General features: G+C 22.3%; 7 protein-coding genes across 7 annotated transcripts; 3 read left to right on the top strand and 4 right to left on the bottom strand.

Moving 5' to 3' along the window:
• Window positions 1-119: 119 nt before the first annotated feature.
• Window positions 120-540, bottom strand: PY17X_1225400 (protein MPODD, putative; the record flags this gene model as incomplete). Its single annotated transcript, XM_022956795.1, has 2 exons — window positions 120-263; window positions 412-540. The coding sequence occupies 2 exons, from the start codon at window positions 538-540 to the stop codon at window positions 120-122; spliced, it is 273 nt and encodes a 90-aa protein (XP_022812643.1).
• A 1495-nt stretch (window positions 541-2035) lies between these two features.
• PY17X_1225300 (chromosome condensation regulator) lies at window positions 2036-4033 on the bottom strand (the record flags this gene model as incomplete). The annotated part of the gene is made up of 1 exon (XM_724629.1): window positions 2036-4033. The coding sequence occupies one exon, from the start codon at window positions 4031-4033 to the stop codon at window positions 2036-2038; it is 1998 nt and encodes a 665-aa protein (XP_729722.1).
• A 2423-nt stretch (window positions 4034-6456) lies between these two features.
• On the top strand, window positions 6457-8628 carry PY17X_1225200 (uncharacterized protein; the record flags this gene model as incomplete). Its single annotated transcript, XM_724630.2, has 1 exon — window positions 6457-8628. The coding sequence occupies one exon, from the start codon at window positions 6457-6459 to the stop codon at window positions 8626-8628; it is 2172 nt and encodes a 723-aa protein (XP_729723.2).
• A 511-nt stretch (window positions 8629-9139) lies between these two features.
• PY17X_1225100 (conserved Plasmodium protein, unknown function) lies at window positions 9140-9649 on the bottom strand (the record flags this gene model as incomplete). The annotated part of the gene is made up of 1 exon (XM_724631.2): window positions 9140-9649. One exon carries the CDS (start codon window positions 9647-9649, stop codon window positions 9140-9142), a length of 510 nt encoding a protein of 169 aa, XP_729724.2.
• Window positions 9650-10639: 990 nt separating this feature from the next.
• On the bottom strand, window positions 10640-13417 carry PY17X_1225000 (uncharacterized protein; the record flags this gene model as incomplete). Its single annotated transcript, XM_724632.2, has 1 exon — window positions 10640-13417. The coding sequence occupies one exon, from the start codon at window positions 13415-13417 to the stop codon at window positions 10640-10642; it is 2778 nt and encodes a 925-aa protein (XP_729725.2).
• A 1963-nt stretch (window positions 13418-15380) lies between these two features.
• PY17X_1224900 (conserved protein, unknown function) lies at window positions 15381-15902 on the top strand (the record flags this gene model as incomplete). The annotated part of the gene is made up of 1 exon (XM_022956794.1): window positions 15381-15902. The coding sequence occupies one exon, from the start codon at window positions 15381-15383 to the stop codon at window positions 15900-15902; it is 522 nt and encodes a 173-aa protein (XP_022812642.1).
• Window positions 15903-17545: 1643 nt separating this feature from the next.
• Window positions 17546-21034, top strand: PY17X_1224800 (cell division cycle ATPase, putative; the record flags this gene model as incomplete). Its single annotated transcript, XM_721211.2, has 1 exon — window positions 17546-21034. The coding sequence occupies one exon, from the start codon at window positions 17546-17548 to the stop codon at window positions 21032-21034; it is 3489 nt and encodes a 1162-aa protein (XP_726304.2).
• Between the last annotated feature and the right edge of the window lie 800 nt (window positions 21035-21834).

The raw sequence follows: 21834 nt of genomic DNA, 5'->3' as shown, positions 1-21834 counted from the left end.
TGTCAAATAAATTGGTCTATTTTCAACATGATATATATAGATCATCAAAGATTATAATTAAACTATGAACTAGTAGTAATTGTATATACTCAATTTATTTTCATCATTTTGTCCATTTTTTATATCAGGGATACGGTATATATGTTTCGTTTTTTTTGTATTTCGATGTTATCCTTAGTTAACTTTTTTCCTTTTAAAAAATTATTTATTGACTCATCACAGTTTTGTATTCGCACCCTCTTACCACTTGCCAGTTGGCTTTTCTATAAAATAAGAAAAATAAGAAAAAGAGGAAAAATAAATAAAAGCCAATTTTTATTATAAAGATATATCTACAATTATGTGTAATAATTTATTTTTTTCTTAATTTTTAATATTTAATATTTAATTTTCAATATTTTTGTGATTTACATTATATTGGTAATAAAAAAATATGCTAATGACTATTAAGTTTTGAGGAATATAATAAGCAAATGCTCCTTTACAGCATTGAACCAACAATGAATTTTTGTTAAAACTATAAAATGGTAATTTAAACATTTCTATAAACAGGTATTACTTAAAAAAGGAAACAATAAATGTGTTTAGAGCATTTCTCCTAAATAAGGAAATGGTAAATATCCATATAATGAAAATACATAAATTATGTATAATATATGTGTCAATTTGTTTTGATAGTCATATTCCAAATTTCTCTCTTCTTATCTTTTTCTAATAATCATTTTGTTCAACTAAAATGAGTGAATAAATAAAAGTGTATTCATATATATTTTTAAAAATAAAAATATAGTATTTTATAAAAAAAAAAAAAAAAAAAAAAAAAAGTCAGAAAAAATAGAAATATTTATTTCATGTTCATAAAAAAAATAGCTAACACGTATGTACATATAAAGAGATACACACTGTTTAGATATCTACAAAAAAATTATGGATTATTTATTTAATTTATTTTTCCTTTGCCTTTCTCTTATTTATCAGTATTTGTTATATATGAATGTATACCATGCCTATAGTTGTACATCATTTTATTTTTTTCCATAAAAAAAAGTTGAAGAATTATAACTAAAATGGTAATAATATTCTGACTGTTCATAAAAAAAGGGGAAAAAATATTAATAAATGAAAACAAAGCAATATAACTAGCAACAAATAGGGAATAAAAATGAAATGAGAACTATGGAAACATTTTTTATTTGTCTTTATCTACATTCTTTTTATTCTTTATTCAAATTGAATACAGATAAAATAAAGTTGTTATATCTTGAAACAACTATATTCAAAAATATAGTTTGACAAAGATTTTTTTGAATTATTATGGTGAGATGGCCAAAAAAAAAAAAAAAAAAATTTCATGAAATTTGCAAAATTAGTATAATTAAAGAAAAGTGAAAAAAAAAGGTACATGCACATGTATACATATGATGATATGATCGTTATAGCAAAAATCCTCAACACGTAATATGCCAATATTGTATATCTTTCAGTTTTTTTTTTTAAATAACGATTTTGTTCAAATTAAATGCTTTTTAAATAGTTTACATATGTGTGCATGTATTTTTGTATGCACATGTGCAGGTAAATTTGTTTTTTTTAATATACAAAAAGGAAAGGAATGAGTAATATAAAACAAATAAATGTGAATGATATATTGTTACGTCATTATATAGGATACGGAATAAAATAGTATGCGAATACATGTATGTATGTATGTATGTGAATATATGTATGCATGTGAAACGATTGAGTGCCAAGTCTTTGTCAATTTATTTCAAAAAAATGACAATGATGCAAAATAACAAAACATTGAAGAACGTTTGGTACGAAGGAAAATGATACACCCGAATTGGGCAAGTGAATAATCTATATTAATAACTTCTTTGGATTTCATTTAACTCGCACACACATATCTATGTGTGTATTTATGTGTGTATTATGTGTGTATTTATGCATGTACGTATGCATGTATTTATGTACGTGTGCATGTTGAAAGAAATGATTAGGTCCAATTTCTCGGTGTTGGGTATTTTTTTGTTCCTTATTTGGCAGAAGGATGTGTCAGCGATTTTCGCTTATTATTTTTTGCAGAGAAAGATTTCGATTCTTTTTTTTTATCTAGTTGGTTTTTATTACTTTTTATATCAGAATCTGTTTTTCTTTTTTTTTTCGAAATTGATTCATCAACAATTTGATAAAATTGTCTATTTGCATTTTCTTTTAAAGATATATTTTCTTTACAAGATCTTCTTGGCTGTCTTCTTGTTGGATTTTCAATATTTACATAAGATTTATTTTTTGTACTTTTTCTTTTTTTAGTTACATCTTCATCTAATGTTGTATCATATTGATTAGTATCATTTTGTGAAGTTTCATTTTTATCAATTTCAAATTCGTCTTTTGATAATTTAGAATCTTTATTATTTGATTTTGTTGAGCTAAAATAAAATGATCCAAAAAAACTTTTTTTTTTTATATCTTCGGTTTGGTCAATATTTATTTTATTATCATCTTCGTTCATAATAATATCATTTTTACCTGAACTGTTCATAATTTTTTCCATTTTTTGTTTTTTCATATAAATATCTTCATTATATGATTCATCATGACCTCTTTTCAATGATACTTTTTCAGAAAAAGTATGAGATGATATTAAAGCACAATGTGATGAACCACCAGAAAACGATGTAATTTTTATTTGATTTATTAATAAATCTGAATTGTTCATATTATTTTTAAAAATTTCTTTATTAAAATATTTTATAAAATTAATTTCAGATGGTTTATTTTGTTCTATAACACCAATAGAACTATTCTCATCAAATTCATTTCCTCCAGTTCCCCAACCAAATAATTTATCATTTTCTGTTAAAACCAAACAATGATCTGTTCCACAAAATAATTTTTTAACAATATAATTATTATTTTTAAAAAAATCTAATTTTATTGGACTAAAAGAATCATCATGATATTCCATTCCTAATATTTCTCTATTTCCCCATATGTATAAATCATTATTTTTTAACAAACATACAGTAAAACTTTGTCCACCACATAATTGTTTTATTTTTTTATTAGATAATTCATTTATTTTTTTAAAAGTTTTAATTATATTATCTTTTAAATTAACACCACATGACCCATAAGCATTTCTACCAATACCATATACATCTAAAGATTTTGATAATTGAATAAATGTATTATTACCTCCACAATATATATTTTTAAATTTATTTAAAAACCCAAAATCTTTATAATGATAACAATTAGGAAATAAATATTTGATTCGATTTTTTTCTGATTCTTCTTGGGAATAGTATGGATTGCAAACTTGGCACGAATCACTATTTCCCATCGTAAATATGTGCTTTCGTGTTTTTTCTAGACATATCAAATGGTCTTCACCTGAAACGATGTTTATTATTTTGCAGCCCCTGTTTTTGCTTCCAGCCGCGTCATTTTCAGCCCTGTTTTCGCTTTCGCTTTCGCTTCCAGCCGCATCACTTTCTTCGTCACTTTCGCTCGCCTCGCTTTCTTCGCCACTTTCGGCGCCCTTTTCAGGGAGCTCGAATTTGACTTCGATAAATTTATCCGTTTTTGGCAAAACTTGATCATCATCTGAAAATGAAGGAATTCCTAAAACCCCAAATGAATCTCTAAACCCGCCTGCAATAAATACTTTCCCATTATGTAATAAAATAGCTGTATGATTATCTCCACATGTTATTTTTTTTATTTTTGAAGGAAATGAAAAATTTATTAATGTAGGTGAATGTTCAGGATCTTTTGTACTATTACTAAATGTTTTTCTTCCCAATACACCCATATCATTACATCCAAATGAATATATTTTATCATCTTTTGTTTTTATAATTGTATGCATAGATCCACATATTACTTCTTCAATATTAGATGGTAAATCATGAATTGCTTTAGGATTGCTTTGTATATATTCATCACAATATTTTGGAGGAAGTTGCCCACATTCTCCTGACCCAAAAATAAATAATGTATTTTTAACATTGCTAATATTTTTCATTTTCCACACTATATTATATAATTCTGTTATGTAGAGAATAAGATATCTTTTATTTTGTTAACTAAAAAAAATAAAATATTCCGTTATTTTGGATGTTATTTTATATTAAATATTTTATTGGGCCCTCTATATTTTTCTTCCCGTTTTTTTCCGTTTTTTTCCGTTTTTTTCCGTTTTTTCCCGCTTTTTTTTTGTGTACTATTTAAACAGTTTTCGATTTTTATTTTTTTTATTTTTTTTATTTACAAATAAAACACACACATAGCACAAAAATGGCGCAAAAATGGCACAAAAATGGCGAAAAAATAGTACGAAAAATATCACAAAAAAATAGTACGAAACAAATTTGAGTTCTCTATTGAGTTCTCTACATAACAAGGTGTTTATTTATCTCCTTGAATAAAACTGTATGCACAGTCAGAATTTTGGGTTTATTTTGTTTATTATTATTGTATGTGCTTATTTACGAATTTTACTAATTTGGGCCCACGTATATTATAAATATTTTTCTATAACACCTCATGAATGCTTTACCCATTTCATTACATTTCACAAACATTTATATGTACATGTATAATATGTGAATGAATGTACATGTAGAAATACGAACGTATGATAAGTTAAATATATGTGATAGAAATATAACGATATGCAATGACAATTCAATATTGTGTATAATATATATTTATATTATTGATTCTGAAAATAATCAAAATATATTTAAAATATATTAATGATATGTTTTTAAAAATAATGATTAACTTTGGAAAAACATTTTTTGTTTTTTTACAAAAATATACTAATTAAATTATGTAACAATAAATGGGCAAATGGGTGAATATATAAGAAATAAAAAATATAACAAAATAAAAATATAACAAAATAAAAAGATAACAAAATAAAAAGATACAAAATAAAAATTTATTTATGATAAAATTTGGAAAAAAACGTACTATATCTTGGAAAATTATTTTAATATTTTTGTTCATTTTATGGAAAATCAGTATAACCATACATTAGGCATATTTCCAAATAAAATATTTATCAAACTTGTAAAAATAAATTAATATATATTTGGAATGGAAAAAATATCACTATTGAATAGCATATAATGTACTATATTGGATATGTGTGTATTTTTACCAAAAAAAATAAAAGATATATAAAATTATTTCGAATTAACAAATTTGATTTGAATGTTATTAATTTTCTCCAAATTGGTGGAAAATAAGAAAATTTAATTTAAAAATACGAAAAAAAAGTACGAAAAAAATACGAAAAAAATACGAAAAAAATACGAAAAAAATACAAAAAAAACACAAAAAAAAACACAAAAAAAACACAAAAAAAAACACAAAAAAAAACACAAAAAAACGATTTCTATCTTAATACACATTCATTTTTTTCCCCTTCTAAGGCATGCATATCAAATTTAATTTCGACAACCACTAATATTACAGTTCTTTCTTCACTACAATATATTTTATTTTGCCCGTTTTTTATCATTTCTATTTTATTCTCCAACTATTCAATTGTGTTTAATTTAAGACCAATCCGAGATGGAGTGATGAAAATGGTGAAAGTGTTGAAAGTGTTGGAAACAGTTTATTGTGTGTGTATTTTAGTGTAGACTAAAAAAGGGATAAAAGGGTTTCGCCATATTTGATACCAATTCAGTTCTATGACAATATATAATTACATATTTTATAATGTTCTCATTTTATTTTTAAAAAAGTGAATTATTCCCCAACATAATAAGTATGTACAATATTATAATACATTTCTGAAATATAAAATAATAGAATCATAAATGCGAATATTTAATTCTTTTTATTTCAAACAAATGTCCAAACATGGCTATGTAGAAGTTTAAAATAGATTACATCAATTTTAAATGATGATATTTTCATATATTTTCATATATTCCTATTTATTCCCATGTTAAATGTCATTTAACAAATTTAAACCTAGTGTTATACAATAATCTATCCAAAACATTTTCATTTTATCAAAGGTGTACTTATTGGTATTATTTTCTTTATTTTTTATTTTATATTTTTTTTTTTTTTTTTTTTTTTTTTTTTTTTTATTCATTAATTGATTTTGTAATAATTAACATTTTTTATCTCTCTTAAATAAAAGCAGTCATTTTTTTATTCCCTTTTTCATAGTTCGCTCAATATTTATAATTTTTTTTCTCACTGTATGTAATGCACATTATATGTTAGATATATTCCCCACAATTTTTCCCGACAATATTTCCCCACAATTTTTACCTCATTTTCACCTCAATATTTATTTTTAACAATTAATGGCAATAATTCGATGTGCCTTATTGTTAATACTTTTTTTATATTTTTTCCTTTTCTCATTTTTACTGATTTTCTATACCAACCTATATTATATATGTATACATATTATATATGTATACATATTATATATATGTATATGTATATATATATATTATACATTGTATACCATCCAAATGCCATTTTCTAGATGTACATATTTATGTTTATATTATTTTACAAATGAATAGGAACATTACAGCAAGTGACAATTTGAGTGGTTCTTCCTTTTCTGATTATGATAAAAATTTAAGATACGAAAATAAATTTCCAAAAAATAAGAAACAAAATAAAGGGGTTAAAAATGATAATAAAAATAATACAAACAAAAGTGAAGAGTCAAAAGAATGTGGTAAAATAAATTTGAATATAGAAAATAAAGATGATAATATTAAGGGTCAGAAGAAAATAGTTTCAAGCTTATCACACAACAAAAGTGATTTTGAAAATAAAAAAATAAAATATGATTCATATGATAGTTCTATCTCTATTTCATCATTTAGTATGAATAGTAGTAAGTATGATGAAGATAAAAAGGGTAACAAAAAAATAAAAGATGACAAAAAAATAAAAGATGATAAAAAAATAAAAGATGACAAAAAAAATAACAAAAAAAATTATGAAAATAAAGGAAAGAAAAAAAAATACAAAAATAGTTATAGTATTAGTGATGATTATAGAACTAGTTTTAGTATTAGCGAAGAATATAAAAATAGTCCTAGTAGTGATGTGTCAAATTTGAAAAGGAAAGGGTATAAAAAAAAACAAAATAATAAAAATAAAGATGAATATACAAAGAAAACTGACAAGAAAAAAAACAAAAAAAAAAATGATTATGATAAATTAAGTAGCATTAGTCTGTCAAGCTTTTATAGTGATAAACAAAGTGATTATAATAAATATCGAACAAATTCAAAAAGTAAGTCGAAAAAAAAGGATAAAAATAAAAACCATTATACAAATTCTGAAAAAAACAAACTTGAAAAGCGCGAAAAATATACAAACAAAGACAAACATTATGACTTACGAAAGAGATATAGTGATTCGTATGCAACCAGTATAGAATCCCTTAAATCGATCAACTTTGAAAAAAAAAAAAAAAAATCCGAGAGAAAATCCGAGAAAAAATCCGAGAAAAAATATGAGAAAAAATCCGAGAAAAAGTGTGAGAAAAAAAAATACAGCAAGGATAGATATAGTTCAAGTGATAGTCAATTTTCTACTTCTGATGATTATACGAAAAATAGAGATCGAGAATACCATGATCGATATTTTCGAAATAGAGAAATGGATGAACATAAGAAATATGAGAAGAAAATAAGATATGGGGAAAGAGAAAAATATGAAAAAAAATCCAAAAATGATAATAAAAATTTAATAAAAAAATATGGAAAAAGAAAATATAGTACAAGTAGATCTATATCATATAGTAATAGATATTCTATAGAATCTAAAAATTATAAAAGAAAAAGACAATCATATAGTAGTGATAAATTAGGAAAATGTGATGTTTCAACATATTATAGTACAAGAGATGGTATAAAAAAAATTCGAAAAAAAAAAAATTCAAATAATATAAATATAATAAAATCAAGTCATAGTTTTAGTGATTATAGTATAAATTATAGATTAAAAAGAAATGTTTCACAAGAAATAATTTGGAAAAAAAATAAAAATATTTATAGGCAAAATGATAATATATCAATAAAATATCAAAATAAAAAAAAAAATTATGAACGTGTTAATAATTATAATAATAAAAATTTTGAAATGCTAGGTGTGCAACTTCGTTGTAATAAAAATTATAACGAACATGATAATCAAATATTTGGAATAACAAAATATGAAAACAATAATAATAATGATAATATTATTGGAATAATAAATCGTGAAAAAACTTGTCCATTTCTTTTACGATTATTTTATAAAACAAATGTAGAATATACTAGTGTTGACGATATTGACCTGAACATGTCAGGTATAAATAATAACGAATTACAAATATATGCATGGATAGATATAACAATGCGAGAGATTGTTACTCTTGTTAAAGATTTTTATGAAGAAGGAAGAAAAAGAAATGCCCAATGGATTTTTAATAGATATTCTTTTGAAAAAAAACAAATTAATTTTCTTTCAAAAGTTCATAGCATCAAACATAATTACAAGGAGGATAACAAAACTTTGCTTTCTCTTAATTATGAAATAGGAGATATAATATTATTATCAATTATGTTTGACAAATAAATATTTTGATATAAATATATTCATCCATCTTTCTCTGTTTTTTTCATATTTCCATCTTTCTCTGTTTTTTTCACATTTACATTTTTTTCTTTGTTTTTCCTTTTCTTGTTCACACTTGTTGTGTGTGTTATATCTCATTACCCACATTACATGAAAAAAAAATTAATTTACTCAAAATTATTTTATGATTTAATTTTACATTTTATATATTTGCGCTTTCTATGTCTTTTTTTTAAGCCTGTTTTTTGTTTTTATGTAGTTTAACAAATTAAATTATTACTTAAAAGGTCAAATAAAAAAAATATGTACAAATTTATCAAAGTATTATGGAATATTAAAAAAAAAAATAACTACTAAACAATATACATAAAAAAATATTTTTTTGTGTGTGTGTGTGATAAAAATAAATTATAATTCTCAAAAAAAAAAAAAAAAAAATATTTATGAAGTTATAATAGCTAGCTAAGTGTAAGGTTAAAAAAATAATTATATTTATATTTGTCTAAATAATTTAAACAAAATTAAAGTTTGGATATTTTGGATATAAATGGAGCCATGGATTTACTAATGCTTCCTTAAGATTAAAACATTCATTATTTGAATTTTTTGAAAATTTATGATAATTTTTTTTTTTTTTCATAAATCTTTTATTGTTATAGTTGTTATTGTTATAGCTATTATTATTGCTATAGCTATTATTATTGCTATTATTTTTATAATTATACTCATTCGTATTTACCATTTTAGGGTAATTCTTATTGGAAATATATCCTGCTTTTTTATCAAAAGGGTTTTGAGGGATATAGGAAAAATTATTATGTTGTAAATCTGGAGGGGGTGGAGGTGCTTGAAAATTGACGTTTGTTGAATTGACGTTTGTTGAATTGACGTTTGTGGAGTTGACGTTTGTTGAATTGACGTTTGTGGAATTGACATTTGTGGAGTTGACGTTTGTGGAATTTGGGGTATCCCCATACATATTAAAATATCTTTTTTTTTCGTTAAATTTGTTAGAACTCATTATGGTCACCCTTTTTTTATAAGTATAAATAAATCTTCATATATTTACTATAGCAACAATATATATGTTATGTTAAATAAATTATGATAAGGAATAATAAATCTTAGGAAGTGAAAAACAAGGTATATAAAACATGTTTCACAATAGAGCTTTATTTATACCTTAAAAAATAATTCAAGGATTTTTATTAATAATTAAATTTGTAAGAATTATAATATTAGGGAAATCATTTACCCCAATAATATATATATAATACTATTATTTTTAACATTATATATTTTTAAAAAAATTATTTTTTATAAATACACCAATTTTATGCAAGGATAAATTAGTTACGTCCTTGTTTAGCTATTTAATTTAAAAACGTAAGGGTTTATAAATTAAAAAAAAAAAAAAAAAAAAAAAAAAAACTTATTGAAACAAATTGTTTATTATATATAAATAATAAAAAGTTATGTTTAAAAGAAAATTATATAATGGGATATAAACAAAATTGTACCAAATAAAACATTTAAAAAAATAATAATAACAAGCCTACATATGTTAACATTTGTAGTCTCAATTATTTTGTGAACTGAAAACAAAAAAAATATAACCAAAAGAAAATTATTATACATAAAGCATATATCTTAAATGCTTTATTTACACATTTTAAGTGTTATGCAAAAAAAAAAAAAATTATATTATCATGAATGCCTTTTTTTTTTGTCAAATTATGTGTATATGTTTCTTTCTTTTTATAATATACTCGTGAGGTATTTATTTTCCACTTTTGGAAAATATAACATTTTATGGGATAGAAAAACAATTTAAAAAAAAACGTTTATTTTAGATAGTCATATTGTCGAAATATCAATGATTGATATTTGATAGACATACCTAACCTAATTATTTAATTTAGCTATTTGGTTTATTTTTTATTTGGTTTATTTTTTTATGTGTTTTTTTTTATTTGTTTTTTTTTATTTGTTTTTTTTTACTTTTTGGGAACTACATTTTACTAAGAAGAATCTGTTTTACCTGATCATGTTCAGGTAAAAGCGCTTGAATAAGTTCAGTGTGAATGTGTTTTTTTGGAAATTTTTGAAATAAATTAATTGGAATATAAGAAATAATATTTTGAAGAAGGATAACAGCATCATCCTTATTTTTCGATCCATATTTTGATTGTTGTATTATAAGAGATAAGCTGGCAACTATGCATATTAAGGTATTTTCATTAATTGAATGAAGTAATAAAAAATTTTTAAAATTTGCCTGAACATGGTCAGAATTATTATTGTTATGAGTAATATAGCTATTTGTTGCATTTTCATTATTATTAATGTCGTTGTAACTTGACGTTTCGGGTATTGTTTCTGAATATTCATAGGACTCTTTCATAAATAAATAAATTCTATTTATTATTGCCAATTTTAGATTACTTAATTGGTCATTTAGTTTAATTTTAAGATTTTTCATTATATTTTGTAATAAAAAAACACATGAACGTAAAGGTACAATTTTTGCATGAACAAAAAATGTTAAAAAATCAGAATATTTTTGAATAAGTTTATTTTCTTCATTAAGTATTGGAGATATAGCAAAAGATAGCTTATTAAAATGATGACCATTAATTTGAACCTTTTCATTATCTAATATATCTATTATATTTTTATATATATGAAAAATATAATTATCAAATGTTTTGAAATATAAATTTGAAAGACACATTAATAAGCTTACCAAATTGTTAGCATCTTCATTTACATTATTATTTATAATTAACTTATTTATGCATTCATAAATTTCTTTTATTTTTTTATGATTTTTACTTATATTAAAATAGCTTATATTAAGTAAAATATCGCTTACATATTTTATATTTTCGATTCCTGAATAATTATAATCATTTTTATTATTATAATTGCACACATCAAGATGGGGCTCTTCGTATTTGTTCAAATATATACTCGTTGATGATATATACATATATTCTGTATTCATGTTTATATCATATGATTTTTCTACATTTTGTACATTTTGTACATTTTGTACATTTTGTACATTTTGCATTATTTTATTTTCTTTATTTTCGGTTTTAAATTGATTGTTGTTTAGGAACTTCTTTGGTTGTGTGAGAATTTCGTTATTTATATAGTTTCTAATATATTGAGAAGACATTGAAAAAAGAATATTCATATTATTTTTTAGAATTGCTAAATTAGAAAACTGTTTCATATTTTCTATAAATGCATATATACCATAAGTGATAGCATTCAATTCGTTTATATCCATTTTATATATTTTTTCATTAATAATATTTAACAATAAATTTGTACCAACATCTTCTTCAATATTTTGAAAATTAAATTTATTTGAATTTTCTTCATTATTTACTTTGGAATAATTTTGCAAAAATGTATTTTTTTCATCATTAATTTCTTCCTCATTATTTTCTAAATTTATTTCATTTTTTTTTTTTTTTTTATTATTATACATGTTTTCACCTGACTTGTTCATGTCATTATTCGAATAAATATTTTTTTTTTCAAATTTTAAACTATGACATTTTCGAAAAAAACGAACTATATATTTTGAGTCAAATAACAAAATATTTTTTACAAATATTTCACAAATATGTGTAAAAAGAGATGGGTCTTTAAGATCTAACCATTTGTATATACTAACTGCTTCTAAAACATATTCTCCATTTATTTCATTTATTTTATTTAAAAATAATAATTTCCATTTTTGTTTTAATGATAAAAGTTGTTCCTGATTAATTACAAAGTTGTTATATCTAGATATTGAATCTCCTTTTTCAAAATTAGTTTGTTTTTCACATAATGAAGAAGTTGATATTATGTCAGGATCATTTTTTGTTGTTATAATATTAGAATTTCGATTTTCATTTTGGTTCATAATTTTTTGTATATCCTTTTCTATACTTATATATATTGGAAGATTTTGAAAATATTGTTCTATAGTAGGATTTAATAATTTGTTTTGTAAATATGAATGTAAATTAATTTGAAGTTTGAGATCATAATATATTTTATTAATTTTGAAATGATTTTTTATTTTAACAAGACTGTTACATATATCATGAATAGATGATAAGTTAAAAGAGTTTATATTTTTTGACAAAATAATTTTTATTATATATATAATTGCTTCATGAGGATATTGAATAGTAGTATAAGAACAACATTTTAAAAAAATAATAAGTTGTAAATTATTAAGTTTAGTTATATTATTACATATATGTGAATATAAATTTGAGATATCTTCACCATTAATAGATAAATGAGAATATGCCGCTTTATTTTTATTAAATATTTTCCCTAATACCTCAATTATATTTTTAATAGATATATGATTATATATTTTTGTTAATTGTATAAGTATAGAAACATATATATTTTTATTTTCATGGAAATTATGTTTTAATACAAAATTTACAAATTCTTTGTCATTAAGTAGATAGACATTAAAATAATAAAAATCTTCTATTTTTAATAATTTTTTTTTTTCATTTTTATTTATATTATTTGGAAAATTATCATATATTTGTTTGTAATCTAATTTATCTTGAGTATAATTATTTTCGTTATTATTAATGTATTTAATATTAGACAAAAAAAAAGTGCCATTATTTTGGTATGCTTTATGATTGCTCCTTAATATTGTGAAGTATCGTTTCCCTGTTTCTTTTCTTACATATAAAAAAATATTTTTTAGTTTTAAAAACCTCAAAAGAGCAATTCTGGAATTTATATTTTCCATTTTAAAACTATAATTAATTAATAAAAAATATAATATTGCATACCCTTCTTTTAAAATTGTTCATAAAAAAAAAACAAAAAAAAAATATTCACAAAAATTATTTGCCCTTTTACATAGCATTATATTTAATACTTCGGAGAGTTGAAATATGAGGAGCAAAAATAAAGACAAATATTGTCTTTAAAAACGAAAAAAACTAATAATGTTGTATCTGTTTCTTATGCGCCATACATAAATAGGAAACATTATTTCCTATAACAGGTATTTGCATTCTTTTCTAATTTATATGGTATGCATACATGCATATACATATATATTTCTATATTAGTGGTATATGTTTGCTTTGTTTTTTTTATTTTTTATTTTTTGAATGTAAAGAAAAATTGCTAGGAAGATAAGAAAATAAATCTATAGCATGATGCCTATCATACATTTATATGGGTAGTATATATAAAATGGCTAAAAGCATAAATATCTTTTTAATCAATTTTATAACATATTTTTTTAATGTATATAAGTAATAAATAGTATGCATATATTTTTATTATAAGCATAACAGAAAGGCCCATTTAAAATAATTAAATAAAACCAAAAAAAAAAAAAAAAAATACATATACTATATATAATGCATATTCTGTACATGTAATAAAAAAAAATAATAATAAAACGCATAGAGATATTATTATATAGTATATATATATATATATATATCGGTTTTAAAAATAAAAATAGTACAAAAAAAAGAAAATTTGTTTGGGTTATATATACCGCGATTTTGGTATTGTTTATGATTTCATCTTTTATTGATTTAATAATTTCATTTAGTTGCCTTTTATTAATTTTATATTTATATTTATATTTACTATATTATTATTGTTGCTTTATTATTACTGCTGCTTATTATTACTGCTGCTTTATTTTTATTTCTATTTTGAGATCTTAAAATATTAAATTAATTTATATGTTTTATTAATATTGCTTAAATAACCGATACTTTTTGATTTACCGCTTTTTAAAAGCTTTCCAAAAGTTTTGTTTTACCCAATTCGATATTTTACCATATAAATAAATTTTGTATGAAAAAATAATTTTGAACTTATTTTAAGGATAATAATAAATTTATAGCCATTATATTATGATATATTCATAATTTATAAATCGACCCAAATAATCGATTTTATTATTTTTGGTAAATTATTCAAAATTTTATTTATTCTACAAAATATGTTATAAAAGATAGCTGCATAATTATTTTTATGTACAACATAGTTATTTTTATGTACAACATAGTTATTTACATGTACAACGTATTTATTTACATGTACAACATAATTATTTATATGTACAACGTAATATTTATATGTACAACGTAATATTTATATGTACAACATAATTATTTATATATATTTACCCTTTTTCATTAATGATTATTTATGAACAGAACATAAGAAAGTGGTCATTCTTTGAAAATATTATTAACTGTACATGTTTTTATTTTATATTTAAAATTTTATGTTTTATATTTTGTGTTATTATTTGAACTAAGATTTTCGTGTGTTTGGCAATTAGATGGCCATAACTATTTAGATAGTATACGTAATTTATATAATTTTTGCAAAACTCGCAAAATTAATATTAAATTTGTTTGTGTTTTTTTGTTTGATGCTACTATTCTTCATTTTATATGTATTTTTTATTTCCCCTTTAAATAGTAGATATATATTATTTCTTAGTTATTTTTTTATTATTGTCCATTTAGTTATATTACCTAATATACATAAATATAATACTTATAAAAAGATATGTCCTATTTTTTTACATAAAAATTAATTATATTTTTTTTTTTTTTTTTTTTTTTTGATTATTTATTTTTATTTATATAATTAATTCGTTGTAAAACGTTAGTCCCAATACTATATCATGTTATAATTTATTTATTGTTTTGTAAAAATTATAAAAAAATATGGTGGGAATTAATAATAATAATAATACAGAAACATGCCAATCAGAAATGGCATATATTAGTGATTCAGATTCCGTTAAATTAAGAAAAAAAAATCCCAAGAAATATGTTAGTTACGAATGTGAACACATTCTTTTTTCATCTTCCTTTCAATTAATAATACCAATTTTATTTTCTTTATATTGTAAATTGTATTATATGTCTATATTTGACATATTTTTATTTATTACATCATTTTTACATTGGAGAAATCCAGAATTAGGGTTAAGAAGAGATAATGATATGTTAATGGTTCTTCTTAATTCTATAGCAAAAGGTTATTTTGCTTTTTCTACAAATTCGATGTGTGCATTTATTTTTTTATCCGGAGTAATAACTATAGTATCATTATATTGGATTGGCCAAAAATTTAATTATAATGCATATAGCACATTATGCCATCTTTCATTACATAGTGTAGGAACCTTTTCAACAATAACTCTTTATTATTTTTCTAAAGAATTGAGTATTGATAAAATATAGCTAATTATTTGGAATTTCAAAATTTTTTATAGTACTTATATTTACAGCTAGCCAAAATTGTCCAACTTTATATTTTTTTTTTTGCCATAAAAAAAAGACATACTTATATATTAGCACACAGAAAGAGCATTCAAGGATTTATAATAGTTTCAAGAAAATCGACAAAATTGTTATTTTCATTTCAGTATAGAATTAATATATATCCGAATAGTTGTATTACATTTCTCTATTTAATTTTTTTTTTGATGATCAATACGCATTAATAAATATGCAATGAATAGTGGCAAAACCAAAGCGCAAAACCCAAAAAGCGCAAAATCAAAAAAGCTGTATATAACATCCACAAAAATATAACCCTATATATATATGTAATATATACATATTATATATACACACATTTTGGAAACATTTTAAGAGCCGATATAAAATTATATAATTTGGAAAAAGTATTAATTATATTTATTATTTTATTATTTTATTATTTTATTATTTACTTGTTTAGGTGCGTAATTGCCATATACATATGTATATGGCTTTTATTTTTCATGACAAAATTTTCAAGTTATGCAATTTTTTTTTTATTTTTGTAAAAGATATTTTATCAAATAATTAGTATCGATGTTTATGTTGTAGTTTACGTGTACATAGAATATTATACATATTTCCCTTTTTTTTTTCTTTTTTTTTTTCCTTTTTTTTTCCTTTTTTTTTCCTTTTTTTTTTAACTTGTTTTACGTCTGTACATATATGTATACTATTCAATTAGTATTTTTTTTAATAACTCTATTTTATTCAAAATATTATTATAGACGTTGTGAGAAATATTTTTTATTTTTCTAAAAAGGTGGGGTTAAATTGGGAAAAACATAAAATAGTATAAATGCTTAAACAGCCATAAGAGCATTTTCGTGTTATATTTTAATATGACCAAATATAGGAACCTAACAAATTTTATTATTCGTTGCATTATTCACATGTATATGTATATGTATATATGTATATGTATATATATATATGTATATGTATATATATATGTATATGTATATGTATATTCGCAAATTGTTAAAGTAGTTCTATAATTTAATAAACACGTTCTCTCCTCCATAATCATAAATAGGTGGTATCATATAAATAATATATATTTATATATGTACCATAATAAGAAAATATTAAAAATGGATATTTCTTATTAAATGTGAAATTATTTTGCAAGCCATTTTTAACTTTTTTTTTTTTTTTTTTTTTTTTTTTTTTTTTTATAAACACATATTTTGTATTGAGTATAAATAAATAAGGCCAATGATCTATGCCCGACTTAAATTATTCGCTTATTCATGTATGCATAGTATGTAGTGATAGTACTTATAGAAATGTATCACCTGGTGAGTATTTCGTTTATCTGTTAACTTGCTTGATTTTTATTTTGAATAAAATTAAGATTAAATTTATGCATTTGCAATAAGAAACTGGTTCAATTTTTTATTTACTGATTAAGGAATGAACAAAAATAAAATAAAATAAAATAAATAAAATAAAATAAAAAGTTTCTATACACACTCATATTTGAAAGGTAGTTATAAAGGGAATAAAAAATAAAAGTCATAAATAAAGATATATAAATTGAGGAAAATGAAAATACGAGAATGAAAGGAAACAAAATGTGTTATTCTTTATTTTTTTTTAAAGAACATATAAAACGATATATTTTAACAATATTTATTATTTTTATTGTAAAATATTCGAATCAAATTAAATTAGCACAAAATGGAAATATAATAACAGCAACATATAATAATGGAAAAAAAAATAAATATTTATTTTGGGGAAATAATGGTTCCAGAAATATATTTGGAAAAACTATTAAACGTCGAAATCCGTTTGCTTCTATTGGGACAATGTTTAAAGAAAACAGAATCAATAAAAATAAAAAAAAACAAAATGATATGTTTGGGCAATTTGCAATTGTAGAGACAGATAATGAAACTAACAAAAAGAATACTGATAATGAATATAATACAAAAGATTGTGATATTACAAACAAAGATCTTAAATTAAAAGATTCTGAGAAACTCAAATTTATTAATGATGAAAATATAAAATATGAAAAAAAACATAATCAAAAAGTTATAAACACATTAAAAGAGGAAGCAAATCTCACTGATGAAAAGGAAGTAAACCTTACTGATGAAAAGGAAGTAAACCTTACTGATAAAAATGAAGTAAACCTTACTGATAAAAATGAAGTATACCTTACTGATGAAAAGGAAGCAAATGACTCAATTTTTTTAAATAATAAAATTAATGATACTATGTCAAAAAAAGAAAATAATTCCAAAAGCATCATAAATAGCTTTTTTCAAAATATATGGGGAAATAGCAATACCCCCAAATCTCGGGACCAAAAAAATGGGGGCGATAAAAACGGGGGCGATAAAAATGGGGGCGATAAAAACGGGGGCGATAAAAATGGGGGCGATAAAAATGGAGGCGATAAAAATGGAGGCGGCCAAAATGGAGGTGGCCAAAATGAAAAAGAGAGACCAAATGGAGGTGGCCAAAGTGAAGGTGGCCCAAATGGAGGGTCCGAGAACGAAACGAATTTTCTTTTGAAAGCTTTAAACTCGGGAAAGTTTCCAAACTATTGTCTTGTTGAAAATATCGATGAGAATGCAGATAATTTTGATATATATATGAGTAAAGAAAAAATGAGAGAATTAAATATTAATGATGGATTCACAGTTTTATTAAAAGGAAAAAAAAAAAAAGAAATGGTAGCTATAGCTAGAGAAGATAATAGATTAAGTAAATATTCAGTATCTATTTCATTTTCAATAAAACGGAATCTAAGATTAATGCATAATGATATCGTTAAAATATATTCATTACCAAATATAAAAAATATAAAAAATGTAATATTAAGCCCTTTTAATGATACAGTAAATAATATAACGAAAGAAGAAATTGAAAAAGAAATTTTAAATACATATTTAAAAAATAGTTATAAACCATTAAGTGTTGATAGTACTATTTATATTAATTATAAAAATAAAAGAATAGAATTAAAAGTATTAAACATAATAACAGAAGATGGACAAAATGAACAACATGGTTCTTTAACAAATACATCTATTTTAAATCTATCTGAAACATTTTTAAATAGAGAAGATTATGATCAAAATACTGATGATATAAATTATGATGATTTAGGTGGTATGAAAAAACAATTAAATAAAATTAGAGAACTTATTGAATTGCCTCTAAAATATCCTGAAATATTTGTTAGTATTGGAATATCAGCACCGAAAGGTGTATTGATGCATGGTATTCCAGGAACTGGAAAAACATCTATAGCTAAAGCGATTGCAAATGAAAGTAATGCATATTGTTATATTATTAATGGACCTGAAATTATGTCTAAACATATAGGAGAATCAGAACAAAAGTTAAGAAAAATTTTCAAAAAAGCAAGTGAAAAAACACCATGTATTATATTTATTGATGAAATTGATTCTATTGCTAATAAAAGAAATAAAAGTAGTAATGAATTAGAAAAAAGAGTTGTTTCACAATTATTAACATTAATGGATGGACTTAAAAAAAATAATAATGTTCTTGTACTTGCTGCAACAAATAGACCAAATTCTTTAGATCCGGCATTAAGACGATTTGGAAGATTTGATAGAGAAATTGAAATTCCGGTACCTGATGAACAAGGTAGATATGAAATATTATTAACTAAAACTAAAAAAATGAAATTAGATCCAGATGTTAATTTGAGAAAAATTGCAAAAGAATGTCATGGATATGTCGGGGCAGATCTTGCTCAACTCTGTTTTGAAGCCGCTATTCAGTGCATAAAGGAACATATTCATTTTCTCGACCTTGAAGAAGAAGATTTTATTGAATTTATGAAACTTAGTGTAGATGGTAATATTAATGAAAATAATGATAATCATAAATCAGAAAATACATATAAAAATTCTAATTTTAAAGGTGGTGTAAAAAATTTTAAAAATGTTTTTCGATTAGGAAATAAAAATCGTACTGAACAAACTAGCCAAAATGACAAAATAAATATGAACAAGTCAGGTAATAAATTTGATCAAAAAACCAAAAAAATACCATCATATATATTAAATAAATTAACAATAAAAGCAAAACATTTTCAACATGCTCTTAATATATGTAATCCAAGCTCATTAAGAGAACGTCAAGTCCAAATACCAACAGTAACTTGGGATGATATAGGAGGAATGCAATATGTGAAAGAACAATTAAAGGAAACAATTTTATATCCATTAGAATATAAACATTTATATAATAAATTTAATTCAAATTATAATAAAGGAATATTATTATATGGTCCACCAGGATGTGGTAAAACATTATTAGCAAAAGCTATAGCTAATGAATGTAATGCAAATTTTATTTCTGTAAAAGGACCCGAATTATTAACAATGTGGTTTGGTGAATCAGAAGCAAATGTAAGAGATTTATTTGACAAAGCTCGAGCTGCATCTCCATGTATTATTTTTTTTGACGAAATAGATTCTTTAGCAAAAGAAAGAAATAGTAATAATAATAATGATGCTAGTGATCGAGTTATTAATCAAATATTAACTGAAATTGATGGTATTAATGAAAAAAAAACAATTTTTATTATTGCGGCTACAAATAGACCCGATATATTAGATAAAGCACTAACAAGACCAGGTCGTTTAGATAAATTAATTTATATATCTTTACCCGATTTTAAAAGTAGATGTAGTATTTTTAAAGCAATATTAAAAAATACTCCTCTTAATAAAGATGTTGATATAAATGATATGGCAAAAAGAACAGAAGGTTTTTCAGGTGCTGATATTACAAATTTATGTCAAAGTGCTGTTAATGAAGCAATTAAAGAAACCATACATCTAATAAACTTAAAAAAAGGAAAATCTAATAAAAATGATAAAAAAAAAAAATCTCAAGGAGAACAAAATTATTTAGAAAACTATGATCCTGTTCCAACACTCTCGAAAAAACATTTTGATGTAGCATTTAAAAATGCACGAATCTCAATACAACCTGAAGATGTTCTTAAATATGAAAAATTTAAAGAAAAATTATCTTTGGAATCGTCTAACTAATTTATGATAGATACATAATCAATATTAATACTTTTTTAAACATCATGATCATTTCATGATTTTCTATTTAAATTACAGAAAATTTTATTCGAGTAAAAAAATATTGAGAACAAAATTATGTTATTTTATTTTTGGTTTTCTATTAATTAACAAAAATATATTAACATTAATATATATCAAATATAATTTTCAATATCATGGAAATGAACAATCATCCTCATTATTTTACTCGAATCACAATATTTCTCTAATACTTATCAATTAAAATTATCTTATTTTTTTTTTTTTTTTTTTGTTATTGTTTTATGTCAATTTTTTCAAAAAAAAATAAAGGAGTGTGTATGTTCTATTCAGAATAAAAACATTAGGAATTATAATTTTTCAGAAAACTAATATTTGCTCCTACGATATTTTTTTTTCCCATTTTTCTTTTGTTTTTATAATTTATATATTTTGGAAAGATTCCCTTTTCCTATTTAATTGAATAAATGCAGAATATATGGAAAAAACGATATTGAGATTGTTTACACTTTTTATTTTGCTATATACGAATAAATGTGTATAGTTTTCAAGTTAATAAATCTATTCACAATTCTGAGAAGCCTATAAATATTGGGTGTATCACATATTGGAAGAATTCATATTGCTTAAGACAAAAACGTAGAGAACATTTTTAATCTGCAGATAAGGATATAACAATAATAATAAACAAATGAAATAGTGTTAATATTTTATTCATATATTATAAGGTGATTTTTCCACCTCTTTGGTCAGGGATTATTCCCATGACTTATTATATT

Source organism: Plasmodium yoelii (assembly GCF_900002385.2).
Source record: "Plasmodium yoelii strain 17X genome assembly, chromosome: 12".
Lineage (NCBI taxonomy): Eukaryota > Apicomplexa > Aconoidasida > Haemosporida > Plasmodiidae > Plasmodium > Plasmodium yoelii.
The sequence above is the reverse complement of the archived record's forward strand: the minus strand, read 5'-3'. Positions and strand labels throughout refer to the sequence as shown.